Consider the following 19,238-nt stretch of genomic DNA (forward strand, 5'->3'; position numbering starts at 1 on the left):
GTTGTATAAATCATATTTGTACATTCATCACCCTCATCCTCAAAACATTTGCTCTCTGCGTAAGCCCCTGGTATCAGCTCCTCATTTTTACCCCTCTTTCCCCGCTCCCCTGTCCCTCGTGAACCCTTGATAATTTATAAGTTATTTTGTCATATCTTACACTGTCAGACATCTCCCTTCACCCACTTTTCTGTTGTCTGTCACCCAGGGAGGAGGTTATATGTAGATCCTTGTAATCGGTTCCCCCTTTCTACCCCACCCTCCCTCCACCCTGCGGTATCACCACTCTCACCACTGGTCCTGAAGGGATCATATGCCCTGGATTCCCTGTTGGAACATTTTCTTTATTGTATCTATTGCTGTTAAATCCCCATTCCCACTCACCCCCACCCCCATTTCTCCATTGTGCCCTTAGAAAATTGTTAATCCATCCATCCTGACACCCTTTATAAAAAATCAACAACATAGAAAACAAAAGACACAAAACAAGGAACCAGCAGCAATGACCAAATAAAACAGAGTTGGGTGTGAATCACTGTCTTTAACTATGTCATGCCAGGAGACCTCGGTGTCCCCTGAGACTTCTTTCCTCTCGACGGGAAAAGACTCCTGCCTGCTCCTTAGATGGCTGTTCACGAACTGTTAGGACCTCAGTCACTACTTTTGTTTTCTTTTGTTCTGTTGTACATACGGTCTCTGTGAATTGGAACCGACTTGACAACACCTAGCAACAACAACGTGGTTATGATTTTAAAAGAAAGCATTTTCTAATTTTTAGATTTTCATTAATTCTAAGAAGACTTCATAGGCTTCTTAGGTTCTTTGGTTTCTAAATTGATGGGATTTATTCTTATCAGAGCAAAGAAACAATATATAACTAACTTTTATGTCTCAATGCCATACTGTCACAAGCAGCAATTCAAGCTTATCTGCTGTTACCTTGGTAATCAGGTAAGCTTTGATTGCCTAACTGCTGAACTGTAATAGTATGAAGAATATAAACCTGAATTTTATTCATTTTATTATCTATTAATATGGAAAGTAAAGCAAATGACAGTGTTTCTGACTACATTATTATAAAACCCAAACCAAGCCCACTGCTATTGACTCTGTTTCTACAATAATGACCTAATATAACAGAGTAGTATAATGGTTATGAGTTGGCCTGCTAACCACAAGGTCAGCAGTTTGAAACCACCGGCGACTCAAGGGAGAAAGAGGAGACTTTCTCCTCCCTTAAGGAGTTAGAGTCTTGGAAACCCACAGGAGCACATAGGGTCTACCCTGCCCGAGAGGAGAGGGTCACTATGAGTCAGAAATGACTCAGTGGTAGTGAGTTTGGCTTGATAATAAAACGGTACTGTAGGGTTTCTGAGACTGTAAAGCTGATGGGAGCAGACGGTCTCAGCTTATTGAGCTGCAGCTCCCAACATTTAGCTAGCTTTGCCACTAAGGCTCCTTGTAGAAGTACTTTGAATTTTAAGTTTGAACCAACAGTTTGTAAATTCAAAGCTGATAGAGCTGCAGTACAAAGAATGCCCATTGGGGGAGCTCGTGACAAAGCTTTGTGCCTCATCACGGTTCCTTTTTGTGATTAACCTGTGAACGTGTTAAGACTGTTCTTAAAGGAGTAGCATTTTGCCGTGTGCATACATATGTCAATTTGTCTCAAGAATGTTCGGAAACATTAAAAAATGGAGGGCCAGGTTGACATTGTAGGCATTTTTCTTTTCTTGTCTTGATACTCCGTTCTAATACTTGATAAGTGTTGGCTAATAGCACTTGAAGTAGTAGCTGTCAGGTATCTTTGATCATATGTTACTCTGTGTTATTCAAGCTTGAAATGGTGACTTCCTGTGTAACAGTATGCAATGCTGTCCAGTCTGGTGCCATCTTTGCAATCATTGGCCTGTTTGAGTCCATGTTGTGGCTTTTGTGCCATTCCATCTCGGTGAGGGTGACCCCAATTTTCCTTAGTCCCTCTGCTTTACCAAACATGATGTCTTTTTCTAGTGGTTGATCTTTCCTGGAATATGTCCAAAATGAGCAAGTTGAAGTCTAGTAATTTTTGCCTCGGAGGAGAATTCTAGTGGCATTTCTTCCAAGACTGATAATTCTTTTTTGTTTTGTTGTTGTTTTCATTTTCATAGGTAGCTTTACTTGGTTTTTAGAAAAATATACACAATAATTTGAACCCCCATTTTCTTAAATAGTTTTAAATTAAAAGTATGAAAGTAAAAGGATGAATATGTTTCTACAGTCAGAACATACAATACTACTTAAGAAATAGCAGATAGGAATTTCTGCAGCATGTCAAAAATTATTCACAGGAATGATAGGAATTGAGCAAAAGCAGCTTGTGGCTGGCAGCTCACAAGCTTAGCCAGCTCATGACACTGTAGTGGAACTAATCATTTGATCTGTCTCCTTTAAATTTGAAAAAGGAATGAAAGATTTACATAGTCACCTATCCTAAGAGTCAGATAGATATTGGGTAAATGCTGTGCGTGAAAGTATCTGAATTTGTCCCTCAAGGGTTTGAGTTTGACATTCAGTTCAATTTAGATATATTACAGATTACCTTCGGTCATGGGTCAACTGGTAGTCGATGGAACAAAACCCAAAGTCCTGGGGGTGGGGAGGGGGACTATTAATGCCATTTTCTGTCTCCTGAACATTCTCCCTAGTGAATCCACAGGGTCCAGCAGTGTTGGCATGGTCTTTCAGTTTGGCAGACCAAACTGAAAGGTAAGCAATTTGAATGAAACCCCCCGCCCCCCCCCCCCCCACACACACACAGTGGCTCCATGGGAGAAAGGGCCTGGTGCTCCTTCTGCCATAAAAAAAACTCAGCCTGATCATCAGGAAAAACAAATCTTACCATAGTGAATGAAGGGGAAAGTGCAGAGTGGAGACCCAAAGCCCATTTTTTCAGCCACTGGACATCCCCTTGCAGAGGAGTCTAGGGGAGGAGATGAGACAGTCAGGGTGCGATGTAGCACCGATGAAGAATACAGCTTTCCTCCAGTTCCTAAATGCTTCCTCCTCTCCCCCCTGCCCCCAACTATCATGATCCGAATTCTACCTTGCAAGTCTGGATAGAGCAGAGGATGTACACTGGTGCAGATAGGAGCTGGAGACACAGGGAATCCAGGGCGGATGATACCTCCAGGACCAGGGGTGTGAGTGGCGATATTGGGAGGGTAGAGGGTGAGTGGGTTGGAAAGAGGGAACCAATTACAAGGATCTACATGTGACCTCCTCCCTGGGGGATGGACAACAGAGAAGGGGGTGAAGGGAGACATCGGACAGGGCAAGAAATGACAAATTAATAATTTATAAATTATCAAGGGCTCATGAGGAAGGGGGGGGTGGGGAGGGAGGGGGAAAAAAAGAGGATCTGATGCAAAGGGCTTAAGTGGAGAGCAAATGCTTTGAAAATGACGAGGGCAAAGAATGTACAGATGTGCTTTACACAATTGATGTATGTATGGATTGTGATAAGAGTTTTATGAGTCCCTAATACAATGTTTAAAGAAAAACAAAAAAAAACCCATGAACATACTGTTGGACAGTGTAACATATGACAAAATAATTTATGAATTATGAAGGGTTCATGAGGGAGGGGGGAGTGGAGAGGGAGGGGGGAAAATGAGGAATCGATATTAAGGACATAAGTACAAGGCAAATGTTTTGAGAATGATGATGGCAACAAATGTACATATGTGCTTGACACAATGGATGTATGTATGGATTATGATAAGAATTGCATGAGCCCCCAATAAAATGATTCTTTTTTATTACAAAACAAAACAAAAACTCAGCCTGGAAACCCTGTGGTAGTTCTACTCTGTCCTCCAGATACTATAGGGCAGAATAGAATTGCCCCCGTGTATTTCCAAGGGGCACATACAACTCTTACCACAATCCATACATACATCAATTGTGTAAAACACATCTGTACATTCATTGCCCTCATCATTCTCAAAACATTTGCTCTCCACTTATGGGCTGTATATTTTTACCAGAGCAGAAAGCCTCATCTATCTCTCGCATAGTGACTGGTGAATTCCAACTGCTAACCTTGCTGTTAGCCGCTCAGTGTGTAACCCAGCATGCCATCAAGACTCCTTGATAAGTGAGGGGTGGAATGTATTTCTGAAGTGGGGTTGTGCCTTGCTTAAAAGATAACTATTGCATATTCTTATGGCAAGCAATTCTAGCAAGGGTAAGTATAGGAAGAGAACATTTACAAATCCTCCATTCTTAAGGCCCTGTTAGCCACTTGACTGAATATGCACTATTGATAGTTTCTTGTATATTGTTTCAGTTGTTATTTCCATAGCACAAGTCACCCCTAAACATAGTATAAAACCACAGTTTATTAAATTCACAAAGTGCATACTGGGAATTTGTAACAGGGAGCGATGGATATACCTTTTCTGCTGTCCATTGTCTAGGTTCTTAGCTGGGAAACTCAGAGGCTGGCAGTGGGAAGCATCTGTAGGCTCCCTCACTCCCAGGCAGCTGATGCTGGTGGGTGGTAATGTCAGTGAGAGCATTTACAACTTGCTTGGTTTACTCACAGCATAGTGGCTGCGTTCTCAGGCAAGCATCCATCACAAGCAGAAGGAGAGAACGGGAAAGTGGTATCCTTTTTATGGCCTAGCATAGGAAACCATTTATAGCACTGTGTGGTACTCGTAGTTTAGCAGTCACAAATCCTTGAAAAGAAGTGGCAGGATTCAGACAGTGGCTCGCCACTGATAGATGAGGGAGTTACAAAAAGTGCATGGACATTTTTCATTTCTATTTTTCTGTGAATTTTATGAAGCCCCTTCATACTGCTGTGGCCACTTTTGGAAAGGATGGCTTGCGGCATGTATTTTCTTAGAGCTTTTATATGTGGTATCAGGATTGGAGGGAGGCTTTTTACCAATCTGTGATATGCAGATAGCACAACCTTGTTTGCTGAAAATGAGGAGGCCTTGAATCACTTGCTGATGAAGATCAAGAATTCCACCATCCAATATGGCTTATAATTCAAAGTTAAAACCAAAATCCTCACAACCAGACTAGTAGGTAACATCATGATAAACAGAGAAAAGATATAAGTTGTCAAGGATTTCATCTTGCTTGGATCCAAAATCAATGCTCATGGAAGCAAGCATTGGTCAAAAGATCAAATTGCATTAGGTAATTATGCTGCATCAGACCTCCTTTAGAATGCTGAAAAGCAAGGAGCTTACTTGAGGACTAAGGTGCACCTGACCTAAGCCACAGTATTTTCAGTTGCCTCATAAGCATGTGAAAGTTGGACATTGAATATAGAAACGGTAGAAGAATGGATGTTTTGAACTATGATGTTGATGAAGAATATTTAGAGTACCACGAACTGCCAAAAGAACAAACAAATTTGTCCTGAAAAAAAAAATACAGCCAGATCAAACCTTAGAGGCAAGGTTGGCAAAACTTTGTCTCACATACTTTGCTGATGTTATCCGGAGAGACCAATCCCTGGAGAAGGACATCACGCGTGGTAAAGTAGAGGGGCAGCGCAAAAGAGTACAAAGGAAGGAGATGGATAGACAAAGCAGTTCCAACGTTGGGCTCAAACATAACAGTTGTGAGGATGGCACGAGCCAGGCATTGTTTCATTCTGTCGTATGGACTTGTCTGCACCTATCTGTGTTACCTGGAGGGACCAGTCCTTAGAGAAGACCATCATGCTTGGTCATGACAGAGAGAGAGAGCCTCAGTAGCTGTAACACAGGGTTCACCCAGAGTGATGAGGAGGAGGAGATCCCAGGACCTGCCAGTGTTTCATTCTATTGCACATGGCATCTCTGAGTTGAAACATAACAGCAGTATTTCTCATCACTTTTTTGTCTCTTGATGGAATCCTGGTGGTATTGTGTTTAAAAGCTTGGTTGCTAATATTTAAAAAAATGATAGTAGTTTAGGAATCCCCACATATTCACACACAGTAAAAAACAAACAAACAACTTGGTTGCTAATCAGATGTCTGTGGTGAGAACCCAGCAGTCACTCTGCGGGAGAAGAATGTGTCAATCTGCTTTAGTACACAATTTGCCTAGAAGGCAGTTGTTAAATTTTGGGGGTTTTTTTTCTGTCTTTGTTGTGAGGAGATAGACTCTTAATGCTTAGAAGTTTTCAAGGCAGTCTGAAGACCGTGAGCTCTGTGAGCTGTTCCACCAGTGGTTTGATTTGAAACCCTGTTTTTCAGGTTTGTTTTTGTTTAAACAGTGGTGATAAATCTGAGCAGGTTTATTTATGCAAACAACCAAAGCCCCGTGTAAAATTAAAAGGTCTCACCCCCCCCACTTTTCCCCCCACCCCTCCCAAGTTTCCTGCATCTAGTTCATCATTTGATTTTTATGACTGGAGAAAGAAAATGTTTTCACATGTGGGTAGATAATACCATTCATACCCCCAGCGACCTACCCACCCAGAGGTCATGATTTCCTTCTTCCTCGTTCCTGATTTCTTTCCTTGTAAGGTTTAAAGTATACATAAAGGTGATACACAAACTCCATTTCAATGAACATGTGAACAGTATTTTGCTACTGATGGATCTTTCCCACATATAACCAAATTGTGGGAAATAACAGATCATTTGCTTCTAAACTCTTTATTATTTAAAAGCAATCTCCTTTCTCCCTTTTGTTCTAGAAATGACAACTATATACTCGTTTGGTGAAAATAGAATTTCTTTGTTCCTGTGTATGGGTGTGTACATGTGTTTCAGTTCCGAGTGGTAGCCATAAACAATAAAATGTTGGTTCAGGTCTAGTTAGAAAGTGAAAGGACAAATAATAAATCTCCTTTGTTAAACAACAAATCTCATTAAAAGTAATATGTCGTGCTAGACACCCCTTCTAGAGGGGTAGTGTGGAGGAGATGGGCCACTCAGGGTTCAGTGTAGCAACAATGAAACTAAAAACCTTCCTCTAGTTCCTGAACGCTTCCTCCCCTCTCAATCATCATGACCCCAATTCTACCTTGCCTGCGGACCTGGTTATACCAGAGGATGTACAGCGGTGCAGTGGGGATCTGGAAACAGGGAATCTAGGACAGACGAACCCCTCAACACCAGTGGTGGGAGTGGCGACATCAGGAGGGAAAGGGGTGTAGAAAGGGAGAACCGATCTCGGAGATCTATGTGTAACCTCCTCTCTGGGAGATGGGAAATGGGGAAGCGGGTGAGGGGAGATGCCGGGGAGTGTAAGATAAGATATAATAATTATTTATAAACTATCAAGGGACCAGGGGCGAGATCGGGGAGGGAGGGGGACCGGGGAAAAAAGGGAAAACGAGCTGATTCCAGGAACCCAGTGGAAGGTGAATTATGTGAATGATGAGTGCAACGAATGTATAAGGGTGCTTTGCTCAATTGATGTATGTACAGACTGTGATAAGAGCCTTATGAGCCCCAATAAAAAGATTAAATAAATTAATATATATACATATATATATATATACATATATATATATATATATATATGTGCACCTAACCCATGCCGTTGCTTTGTTGTCATTAGTCTGGAAGCTCCTCTAAAATCTGTTGGCTTTGGGTGAATTATGAGAATGATGAGTGCAACGAATGTATAAGGGTGCTTTGCTCAATTGATGTATGTACAGACTGTGATAAGAGCCTTATGAGCCCCAAAAAAAAGATTTTAAAAAAAGGAGTAATATGTCGTAAACATCTGAATTTTAGAAGCAGAATATAAAAATTTGTGGTGCAAAATCAAAGATCATTACATCGTACAATATATAGAGAAAAATGCCTCTTTGTAAATTACATTATTAAGATGGAAAATAATTAAGTCTTCCCAGTGACCTTACTTGTAAAAAGAAAAGTCAAAGTTAAGATTCTTCAAATAACCAAACTCATTGCTGTTGAGTTGATTGCAGCTCCTAGTGTGCCTGCGTAGGACAGAGTAGGACGGCCTCAGCGTTTCTGAGGCCATCAATTATTACAAGAACAGAACGCCTCATCTTTCTGCTGCAGAGTTGCTGGTGATTACAAAATGCTGACCTTTTGGTTAATAGCCCAATGCATAGCCCTTTATGCCACCAAGACTTCTTAAAGTAAAGGTTCTAGGGAGCTGTAAATCCTGTACCTTAGGAAGCACAGTAGATCTTTTAAGATCCTTTGTTAATTAAGTACATAAAAATAATAGCTACGGTATTACAAAGATAGGTGCCATGAATTGAGTTCCTTTTTTAAAATCTCTGTTGATTTAATTAATCATATTTTATAGAAGCTCAAAGCACTCATTTTCTCCTTTATAAGAAGAGATTACAAGTCCTGTAAATCACAATGTGCAGGACCCGATAAAAAATTCCCATAAAAAAGCTCAGAGTTAAAATTTGCTCCCCACTATTCTGGCCCATTTCCTTAAGGGGGAAAAAATCCCCTATGAAGTCACAACTTTTAGGTTAGACTGGCAAAGTGGGTTCGAGATGCATGGGAAGACATTCCAGAAGACAGGGTGCGACGTGCCTTCCAGAAATGTAGTATTAGTAATGCTATGGATGGCAGTGAAGACTGTGCTTTGTCTGAAAATGACAGCAGTGATGGTGATGACGGCGATCTCAGTGAGGACAGCGTCTCTGATGACCTCACACCAGCTGAAGCTCTGCATTGGGATATGGATGATGACGAGGAATCCAGTTTTGAAGGATTTTAACTCTTTACATTTTAGCTTGGTTGCTGATTGAGCTCGGGGAATAGTACTCTTAAAGTATCATTATTGATACCTTATTGCTTTTGTTAGAACCTATTTTCCACTTACTGTGCTGGTTTACTAATGTTAAATGACTTGTCCTTTTATCTATGTTTTTATTTAAAATAAATAATTAAATACATTACCCCAATGATGTCTCAATTTTTAGTAATTTTATTTTCATTTGTTTTGATTATTGAAACTCACCAATAGCTTCTGCATTTTCCACCCTAGGCTTATACTCGAGTCAATCAGTTTTTCTGGTTTCCCAGGTGATAATTAGGTACCTCGGTTTATACTTGGGTAAGCTTATATTTGAGTATATATGGTAAGTAAAATGATTGTTGCATTATAAATAGACATTAGTGAGCATCTCACATTTATAAATGAACATTTTTACATAGCCATATAAAAATATTTAATAGTTTTTCCCCTTACCACATGGCTGATTCCTTGGTATCTTTTATTGATGCCATTTTCACCAGTGTTTATAGATTTAATGGCTAATAATAAATATTTTAGAGTTGGAGGCATTACAATTTCTGTGGCAACTACTGAGCTCTGCTGTTTTCAGCCACAGAAAACAAGGAATGAACGGCTATGGCTGTGCTTTAGTGTGCTTACAAACACTGGCTACTTGTTTTGTAGGCTGTACTTTGCTGACCGCTACTGTAGAACACAGACCTATCATCTACCAGGATGTGGGTGAGACCAAACCCCAACATGGAGAGTCACCTCCAACCACTGTCATCCACTTCATCCAGCTCATAGCAACTGTGGCTTTTCTATCCATAGACTGGGAGCATGTAAATAAAGTGTTGAGGATCTCACTCGGGGATTGGTCAGTTTTGTTATTCTGCTGGGTATGAGAGTGAGCCATCTTGAGAAAGCAAGAACAGAGAATCCTATGACCATCAAGAAAGAAGAGCCACCAGTAGAGTGTATGGAAAATCCCTGTCTGAGTGGCAGAGGCACCAGAGACCACAGCACTAAGACAATGAGGCAGAGCAGAGGGCCACACTGGCTGAGAGGCCTAGGACCAGTGAGACAGTGAAAGGCATGCCTTCCAGCATGGCTGAGAAAGAGGCATTGCAGGAAAAAGAACCATTGTCTTTAACATTTAGTAGCCTCCTAATTAATTCCCAACAGAGAAGGAGCGTGTCAGGGAAAGGCAGGTTGCTGTTAGGATAGACTAAGAAGGGTGGTGGGTATGTCTGATCTCTGCCTGGTGGCAATTGACCTTGGACTGATGAGTTTGATTCTCCTTCCTCATGTGTCAGTGGAAGTAAGAGCAGCTGGTAGGTTTAAATTGCCAGCCTACACTGTGCCATCAGGGATCCACAGGGAAGGGACAGGGACGGGGTGTGGGAGGGAGAAAAGAAACACAATGAACCTCTGGTCGACCCTACGTCTGTCTACACAGTGCAGGGAAGGTATTACAGAAAAAAGAAAAAAAAAAGGCTGGCGATATGGCCGCACATAGAAATAGACTGTGAGCAGATGGATGTGTAGAGACTGGTGGGCTTTTCACCTGGAAATCATGTTCTTTATAGTTGTCAGTTAAACTACAGACAACCAGCAAATCGTAGCTCAAGACAAGGGCAGGATTTCATACAGAGCTGTTGGTATAACCCAAAGTTAAGGCTGATATTTTAGTCACATAGGGAGCCCTGGTGGTATAGTGGGTTACACATTGGGCTGCTAACCATACGCAGTTCAGAACCACCAGCCACTAGTGTGGCTTCCTACTGCCGTAAAGAGTTACAGTCTCAGAAACCCACAGGGGCGGATCTACTTCTCCCATGTTCTATAGGGTTGCTATGAGTTGGAACCAACTCGATGGCATTGAATTTAGTTTGGGTAATATGCAAAAGAACTGGTATTCATTGGTCATTTAGATTACGGCTATAGGTTTGGGAGTATGACTTGCCTTAGCTAAAGATTAAATTTAGCATAATCAGTTGAGTTGGAAAGTTTTCTTTACCCCTTATTTGATAGCTCTTTTTATATATCTTCAGTGCTTTTTGGAGGTTGGGAAACAAGTTTATGAAAATGTAAGCTTCTCGCTAGAGGGAGTCATAAGAAAAACTGCTAGTGAGGCTATAATAGGACAGAAGAGTAGATTTACCTTCCAAAGAATGTCCTTATATACTTTTAAATTTTGCTCTCTGTGTAGGTTTTCCTTATTGGAAGAAATAAAATTTGAAATAAAATGTGCAAAGCAAAGGTTCTTTGGTCTGTTTCCTGACCGAAGGGCCTACTCATCCTGTTTTCAGTTTCTTTGGACTATAATTTTAATATGAGTTTTTAAATTGATATTTAATAAGACTTAAGATACATTTTATAACACAATTCTGTATTAAGATCCATTTTTCAATTCTAGTTCAAATAGTATTTTTAGTGGTATAGACATGACAAGCATGATCTTTTTAGCAAATAACTTATGAAATGATTTATTCTGCATCATTTAGATGAGGTAATTTGTGTAGCATGGTAATAGTGGCTAACATTTCTTGGGCTATCACTATATTTCTCATGAATTTTCTATTCCCATTCTCAGTACTCTGAAATTATAGGTACTATCATTCCTCCCATTTTTATCAGATGAGAAAACAGTATTAAATCACTTCTACATGGTCTTGAAATTCTAGAAAGTTGCTGAGCCAGACTTGAAATCTAGATCTGTCTTATTGACAAAGCTTATAGTTAACCAGCTAAGCACTGTTCTGTAATTCTTTTCCCCAAACAATTTCCAGGTATGAGTTATTGCTTTAATAAGGAGAAAGTGCGGCTTTAGAGTAATGGGTCTGACGCCAGGATCGAGCTTTTTTCCTTCTTTACTGTATCGGCATCTGTTTTACATTTTAAGAGATGTGTCATCATTTGTATGATATATGTTCATGGAGAGATGTACTTTTTACTTTTTAAAATTGATAGAGCCACATAGCTCCAGAAAAATGATATGAAAAGATACATATTGAAAACTAGCTTCCGGAGGATGGCGGCGCCGGGAAGCGGCCGGCTGCTGGGCTTAAGGCAGGAACCTGCCATGGCTGTGAGGTATCTCGGTGATCGATCGAGCTGTCACTGCAGCCCCGAGTCCTCAGCCTGGAGGCGCGGTTGGCCAGCGGCCCCAGGCCCTGGCCTCCGTAATGAGAGCCCAAGCCCTTCTCTGTGCCGCAGCCTCGCAGATGCCAAAGGGACCAGATATAAAGGCATCATGCAAAAAAAAAAAAAGGGGGTGTATGTGTATATGTATGTATGTATGTGCGTGTGTGTGTGTGTGTGTGTGTATACCATATTGAATGAAGGGGGAAGTGCAGAGTGGAGACCCAAGGCCCAAGTGTCGGCCATTGGAGATCCCCTCATAGAGGCGTTTAGGAGAGGAGATGGGTCAGTCAGGGTGCGAGGTAGTACCAATGAAGAACACAGCTTTCCCCCAGATCCTAGATGCTTCCTCCCCCCAACTGCCATGATCCGAATTCTACCTTGCAGGGCTGGATAGGGCAGAGGTTGTACACTGGTACATATGAGGGCTGGAGGCACAGGGAATCCAGGGTGGATGATACCTTCAGGACCAAGGGTGTGAGGGACGATGCTGGGAGAGTGGAAGGTGAGTGGGTTGGAAAGGGGGAACTGATTACAAGGATCCACATGTGACTTCCTCCCTGGGAGAGGGACGGCAGAGAAGTGGGGGTAGGGAGACTCCGGATAGAGCAAGATATGACAAAATAACGATATATAAGTTACCAAGGGCACATGAGGGAGGGGGAGCGGGGAGGGAGGGGGAAAAAAAAGAGGACCTGATGCAAAGGGCTTAAGTGGAGAGCAAATGCTTTGAGAATGATTGGGGCAGGGAATGTATGGATGTGCTTTATACAATTGATGTATGTATATGTATGGATTGTGACAAGAGTTGTATGAGTCCCTAATAAAATGTAAAAAAAGAAAAGAGAAAAAAAATGATTAGGGCAAAGAATGTACAGATGTGCTTTATACAATTGATGTATGTATATGTATGGACTGTGATAAGAGTTGTATGAGCCCCTAATAAATGGTTAAAAAAAAAAAGGGAAATGGAAACTGATCTCAATTCCCAGGACAGGAAGGACCTGGACAAGTTCATTAAGTTTTTTGCCCTCAAGACTGTCCAAGTGATTGTCCAGGCTCGACTTGGTGAGAAGATTTGCACTCGTTCATCTTCATCTCCAACGGGTTCAGACTGGTTCAATTTAGCCATCAAGGACATCCCAGAGGTTACACATAAAGCAAAGAAGGCGCTGGCAGGGAAGCTGCCTGCTGTGGGGAGGTCTATGTGTGTGGAGATCTCACTCAAGACTTTTGAGGGAGATTCCATGGAATTGGAGATTTGGTGTCTTGAAATGAATGAAAAGTGTGATAAGGAGATCAAAGTTTCCTACACGGTATACAACCGACTGTCTTTGCTGCTGAAGTCTCTCCTTGCTATAACGAGGGTAACACCAGCCTACAGGCTCTCCAGAAAACAAGGGCATGAATATATCATCCTGTACAATCTTGTTCTTGTTGAAACAAATGGAAAAACTCACTGCCATTGAATCACTTCGGATGCTTAAGGATGGTATTGAGCAGGTTTAGCTGATGTCATCTTGGGAAACCAAACCCCTTGCCACTGAGGCGATTCTGACTCATAGTGACCCTGTGTAGGGTTTCTGAGGCCTCAAGTCTTTAGGGGAGCTGACAGTCTCGTCTTTGTCCTAAGGAGCAGCTGAAGGGTCATTGTTACTGCCGCCCAGTACTTAACCCACGACGCCACCATGGCTTCTGCTATGACAACCCATTCTGAATTTGCTGCTTATTAAAATTTTATTGTCCTTAAAAAAAAATTTTTTTTTTAATTTTATTGTCTTAAAAAAAAAAAAAGAAAACTAGCTTCCATCCCTACATCTATTCCCCTACCTTATTCTCTCCAGCCTCATGAGATGGGTTTAGTTTCTTTATGTAGATATAAATAATATGTATATATATTTACCTTTCAAAGGTTCATTTCCTTATTTAACTTTATTTTTTTTAGTTTTATTGGCACATAACCCACATAAATATAATTTAATAGTTCAATCTTCTTGATATCAAGAATTGAACATTACTCCATTCAATCTTGAACTTTTTTATGGTTAAATAGCTTTTAAAGTGAGTTGTGTAAAATGGGTATATAAGCAAAAGTAGTGAAGAAAGCTGGTGGTGTCCTGCTATCAAAAGGTATAGTTATTGGAGTCTTAAAGGCTTGAAGATAAAAAAGCGCCCCTCTAGCTGAGAAGCAACAAAGTCCACACGGAAGACACACGCCAACCTGTATGATCATGAGGTGTCAGTGGGATCAGGTATCAGGCATCAAAGACTTAGAACAATCAATCAGTCATATCAGTGCAAACAAGGGGGCGGGTGGAGTGGAGATCCAAAGCCCATCTGTAGACAATTAGACATCTACTCACAGAAGGGTCACAAGGAAGGAATGAGCCAGCCAGGGTGCAGTATAGCACTGACGAAACATACAACTTTCTTCTAATTCTTTAATGCTTCCTCCTCCCCACTATTATCATGACCCCAATTCTACCTTACAAATCCGGCTATACCAGAGCATGTACACAGGTATAGATATGAGTTTGCAACACAGGGAAGGAATCCACATCAGATAAACACCTAAGGACCAGTAAAGAGAGTAGCCATAACAGGAAGGTATAGGAAAGGTGGGGGGAGGAAGGGGTAACTGATCACAGTGGTCAACATATAACTACCCTCAGAGATGGACAACAGAAAAGTGGGTGAAGCGAGACAGTGGTTAGTGTAAGACATGAAAATAATAATTTATAAATTATCAAGGGTTCAGTGGGAGGGAGGGAGGGAGGGAAGGAAAAAATTAGCTGATACCAAGGGCTCAAGTAGAAAGAAACTGCTTTGAAAATGATGATGGGAACATATGTACAAATGTGCTTGATATGATGGATGAATGCATGAATTATGGTAACAGCTGTAAGATCCCCCCAATAAAATTATTTTATAAAAAGAGAGGTAATAAAAAATGAGTTGTGTATTCATCATCAGTTCTAGTGCTCCCTGCCCCTCCTGCATACTTGGGTTCCTCAACCCCCAAAGGTTCATTTTCTATTTTTGACCCCCAGAGGCTCATTTTCTACAAATAGAATTTACTTTTTCGTTATGTGCTTCTGATTTTCAAAAAGAAGAAAAACTCATAAATTTATGTATTTTATTAATAAACTCATCAATGAGCTCTTTCTAGTAGTTCTACTTAAAAAAAATGTAGATCAATGTTTCCCAAAGTGGGCAATACCACCCCTGGGGGTGTTAAACCATCCAGTGGGGCTTCAAAAGTAGATAGCTACACTTTATCCTGGATTGTGGACTATAGTATAATAGTTTTTAGTTGCCAGGGAGTGCTGGGTAGTTTGTTGGTTTTTGTTTTTTTTTTCCTGAAAAGGAGGCAGTAAGCCAAATAGATTTGGAGATCTGGGAGATTATGATTTGCAGTCTTGGAAACCCACAGGGGCAATTCTACTCTGCCCTATTGAGACAACTGTTCTAAACCTTGTCACTTAGTGAGGAGGGAGAGGTAAAGCCCTTACGTAAAACAATAACTGTAGGTGATAGGTTCCCAAATTATTTGGCCCATCATCCCCTTTTCAGAAAAACCACTCAGAACTTTTGTACTATCATTTATAATCCAGGATAAGGTGTAGGTATCTTCCCCCATCATTCCAGCAGCATTCAGTAGCTCTCACTTCAGGAAATACTGACGTAGATAGATGACTTGTATCAGATTGCAGTCCATCTGAAAATGATTCTGAGTAGAAAAAGTCTACTGAAAAAGAGCAGCCCTTTCAAGTGGTCTGTGTTTTTCTGGGTTTTAGATCAGATCTCAGCCCAGTGGGTAGCCGCTGTGCCACCAGGACTGTTTACATTGTAGCAGTCATTAAAAACAGAACATGAGTCTTGCAATAATTGTCTGCTTTTGGTCACGTCCAAAGCTAACTTTCCTTTCTTTTTCTTTGCAGTTGAGGCAGTCGCAGTCCTACTGCACAGACACAGAATGTCTTCAGGAATGTAAGTAACGCTGGGACAGAAGGAGATTTAGGATTGTGGGAGAATTGTAGTACTGTGAATGTTTGCTCATAAGATTTTCTCTTTATGGAACTATTTCTCAATAGTGTGTAGTATATTTGTCACTTAATATTTCATCTTTAATTTGCAAAGTTGTTTTTTTTCCTGCCTCAAAACCGAAATCTGCTTATTGAAGAAAATGATAAAATTACTGATAAAAAGAAGGGGAAACTCCCAGAATTTTATCATGTAAACTAATCACTGTTGACAACTTGGTGGGTTCCCTTCCAGACCCTAATCTTGGCACATTATTTTGTATCTGGGCACTTTGAGCCTCGAACTGACACATCAAGGCTACCAGCACAAATCACACACCTTTCCCCAGCATCCATTTGAATCCATTGGTCAGTTTTAGGTGTCTGTGAGGCTCATTCTTCTGGCTCACGTTCCCATGAGGCCATGTGAGTGGCAATGGTAAAGTGAAAGACAGCCCCGGAAGAAGATCATGCATGGTGAATGTTGCTGACATTCAGTCTGTGTCAGATCCATGCAGTCCATATTGGAGTGGCCATTCTTTTATAGACACTCAAAAATAACCTGAGACATACATTGAGGACCACAAATATATAGCATGTAAAACAGTCCAGTCTTATTTCTTAATGATTTGACTGTAAGAAGGTAAGCTTGATATTCACAGGATGATGAAGGGCCAGCACAATTAGATTACATATACTTGAAAAAATGAGATCTTCTTGTGTGTGTTGTTTTTCATTGTTGCTGTTGTTGTTGTGAGATGCTGTCAAGTCAGTCCTGACTCTTAGCAACCCTCCGAACAAGAGAAGGAAACACTGCCTGGGCCTCTACCATCCTCATAATTGTTCTTATGTTTGGTCCCATTGTTAGAGCCACTGTGTCAATCCTCGTTCAGGGCCTTCCCCTTTTTCACTGCCCTTCTACTTTACCAAGCACGATGTCCTTTTCTGGGGACCAGTCTCTTCCTGACACCATGTCCAAAGTATGTGAGAAGAAGTCTCATCGCCCTTGCTTCTAAAAAGCATTAGGGCTGTACCCCCAAGACAGTTTTGTTTGTTCTTTTGGAAGTCCGTGGTTCTTGCAATATTCTTTGCCAACATCAAAGTTCAAGGCATCAGTTCTTATCTGGTCTTCCTTGTTCAATCTCTAACTTTCACAGGCATATGATGCATTGGAAAATACCATGGTTTGGGTCTTGCATACCTTAGTCCTCAAAGTAACATTCTTGCTTTTCAACACTTTAAATAAATACTGTGTAGCAGATTTACCCAGTGCAATACATCACTTGATATCTGCTGCTTCCATGAACATTGATTATGGAGCCAAGCAAGATTAAATCCTTGCCAACTTTAATCTTTTCTCCATTTGTCATGTTGCCTATTGGTCCAGTCGTGAGGATTTTGGTCCTCTTGGCATTGAGTTGTCATGTGTATGAAGGCTGCAATCCTGGTTCTTTATCCACTAGGGCTTCAAGTTCTCTTCACTCTCGGTAGGAAAGGTGGTGTCATCAGCATTCTGCAGGTTGTTAGTAAGCCTTCCTCCAATCCTGATGCTGGATTCTTCTTATAATCCATTTTCTCTGATTATTTGCTCAGCATAAAGTTTGGATAAATATGGTGAGGGGATACAATCCTGACTCACACCTTTCCTGATTTTTTTTCTAATACCTTTCCTGATTTTAAATCATGCAGTATTTCCTTGTTCTGTTTGCACAATTGCTTCTTGATACATGTACAGGTAATGCAGGAGCACAATGAAGTGTTCTGGAATACCTGTTCTTCTCAAAGCTATCCATAGTTTGTTATGACCCATGCAGCCAAGTGTCTGCATAGTCAGTAAAAGACAAGTGAACATCTTTCTGGTATTCTCTGCCTTCATACATTCCCAGTTTCACCTATTAATAGATGTTTGCAACTGTTTCTTATTTTGAGTAATGCTCCCTCAGCAAATGAAGGCTCCCAAGATTTTATTCCCAAGGCTTTACTCCATCCGTGTCATTATGGTTGGCTCTTAATTTAAGAAGGCAATTCTTCCTCAGCCAAATTTTGAGTGTCTTCGGACCTGAAGGAGTGCTGGTGGTATAGTGATTGTGGGTTGGACTGTTAACTGCAGTGTCAGAAGTTTGAAACCACCAGCTGCTCTTTGGGAGAAAGATGAGACCTTCTACTCTAAAGAGTCTTGGAAACCCACAAAGGCAATTCTGTCTTGCCTTCAGTTGTTATGAGTTAGAATCAACTTAATGGCAGTGGTGTGTTGGTTCCAATCTAATGAGCTCATCTTCAAGCACTATCTTTGGCAAGATTCTGCTGCTACCCATAAGGTTTTCAGTGGCTAATTTCTCAGAAATGGACAGCCTATTATTCCTTCTTCTTCGTAGTCTGTTCTTAGTCTGTAAGCTCTGGTAAAACCTAGTCACTTTGGGTGGCCCTGCTGGTATTTGAAATACCAGTGACATTGCTTCCAGAGTCACAGCAACATACAAGCCACCACAGAACCACAAACCAACAGACACGTGTTTTTTTTAATCTTACCACAATCCATACATACATCAATTGTGTGAAGCACATCTGTACATTCGTTGCCCTCATCATTCTCAAAACATTTGCTCTCCACTTAAGGCCCTGGCATCAGGTCCTCATTTTTTTTTCCTGCTCCCCGCTTCCTCGTGAGCCCTTGATAATTTATAAATTATTATTTTGTCATATCTTGCCCTGTCCGACATCTCCCTTCACCCCCTTTTCTGTTGCCCATCCCCCAGGGAGGAGGTCACATGTAGATCCTTGTAATCTGTTTCCTTTTTCCAACCCACTCACCCTCTACCCTCCCAATATCGCCACTCACACCCCTGGTCCTGGAGGTATCATCTGCCCTGGATTCCCTGTGTCTCCAGCTCCTATCTGCACCAGTGTACATCCTCTGCTCTATCCAGACTTGCAAGGTAGAATTCGGATTATGATAGTTGTGGGGGTGGCGGGGGAGAGGAAGCATTTAGGAACTGGAGGAAAGCTGTATTCTTCATCGGTGCTACATCGCACCCTGACTGACTCATCTCCTCCCCTAGATCCCTCTGCAAGAGGGATCTCCTGTGGCCGACAAATGGGCTTTGGGTCTCCACTCTGCACTTTCCCCTTCATTCACTATGGTAAGATTTTTTTTTCTGATGATGACTTATACCTGATCCCTTTGACACCTCGTGATCACTCAGGCTGGTGTGCTTCTTCCATGTGGGCTTTGTTGCTTCTGAGCTAGATGGCCGCTTGTTTACCTTCAAGCCTTTAAGACCCCAGACGCTATCTCTTTTGATAGCCAGGCACCAACAGCTTTCTTCGCCACATCTGCTTATGCACCCATTTGTCC

At 41.3% G+C, this 19,238-nt stretch overlaps 1 protein-coding gene across 2 annotated transcripts in view; it reads left to right on the top strand.

The window, feature by feature from the left end:
- SMIM14 (small integral membrane protein 14) overlaps window positions 1–19,238 on the top strand; it is a 76,729-nt gene that overhangs the window by 47,373 nt on the left and 10,118 nt on the right. For both annotated transcript variants that reach the window (XM_075544420.1, XM_075544419.1), the window contains one exon: window positions 15,803–15,851. In XM_075544420.1, the coding sequence (XP_075400535.1) occupies window positions 15,803–15,851 (49 nt within the window). The remainder of the gene's footprint in view (window positions 1–15,802; window positions 15,852–19,238) is intronic.

Source organism: Tenrec ecaudatus, chromosome 3 (assembly GCF_050624435.1).
Source record: "Tenrec ecaudatus isolate mTenEca1 chromosome 3, mTenEca1.hap1, whole genome shotgun sequence".
NCBI lineage: Eukaryota > Metazoa > Chordata > Mammalia > Afrosoricida > Tenrecidae > Tenrec > Tenrec ecaudatus.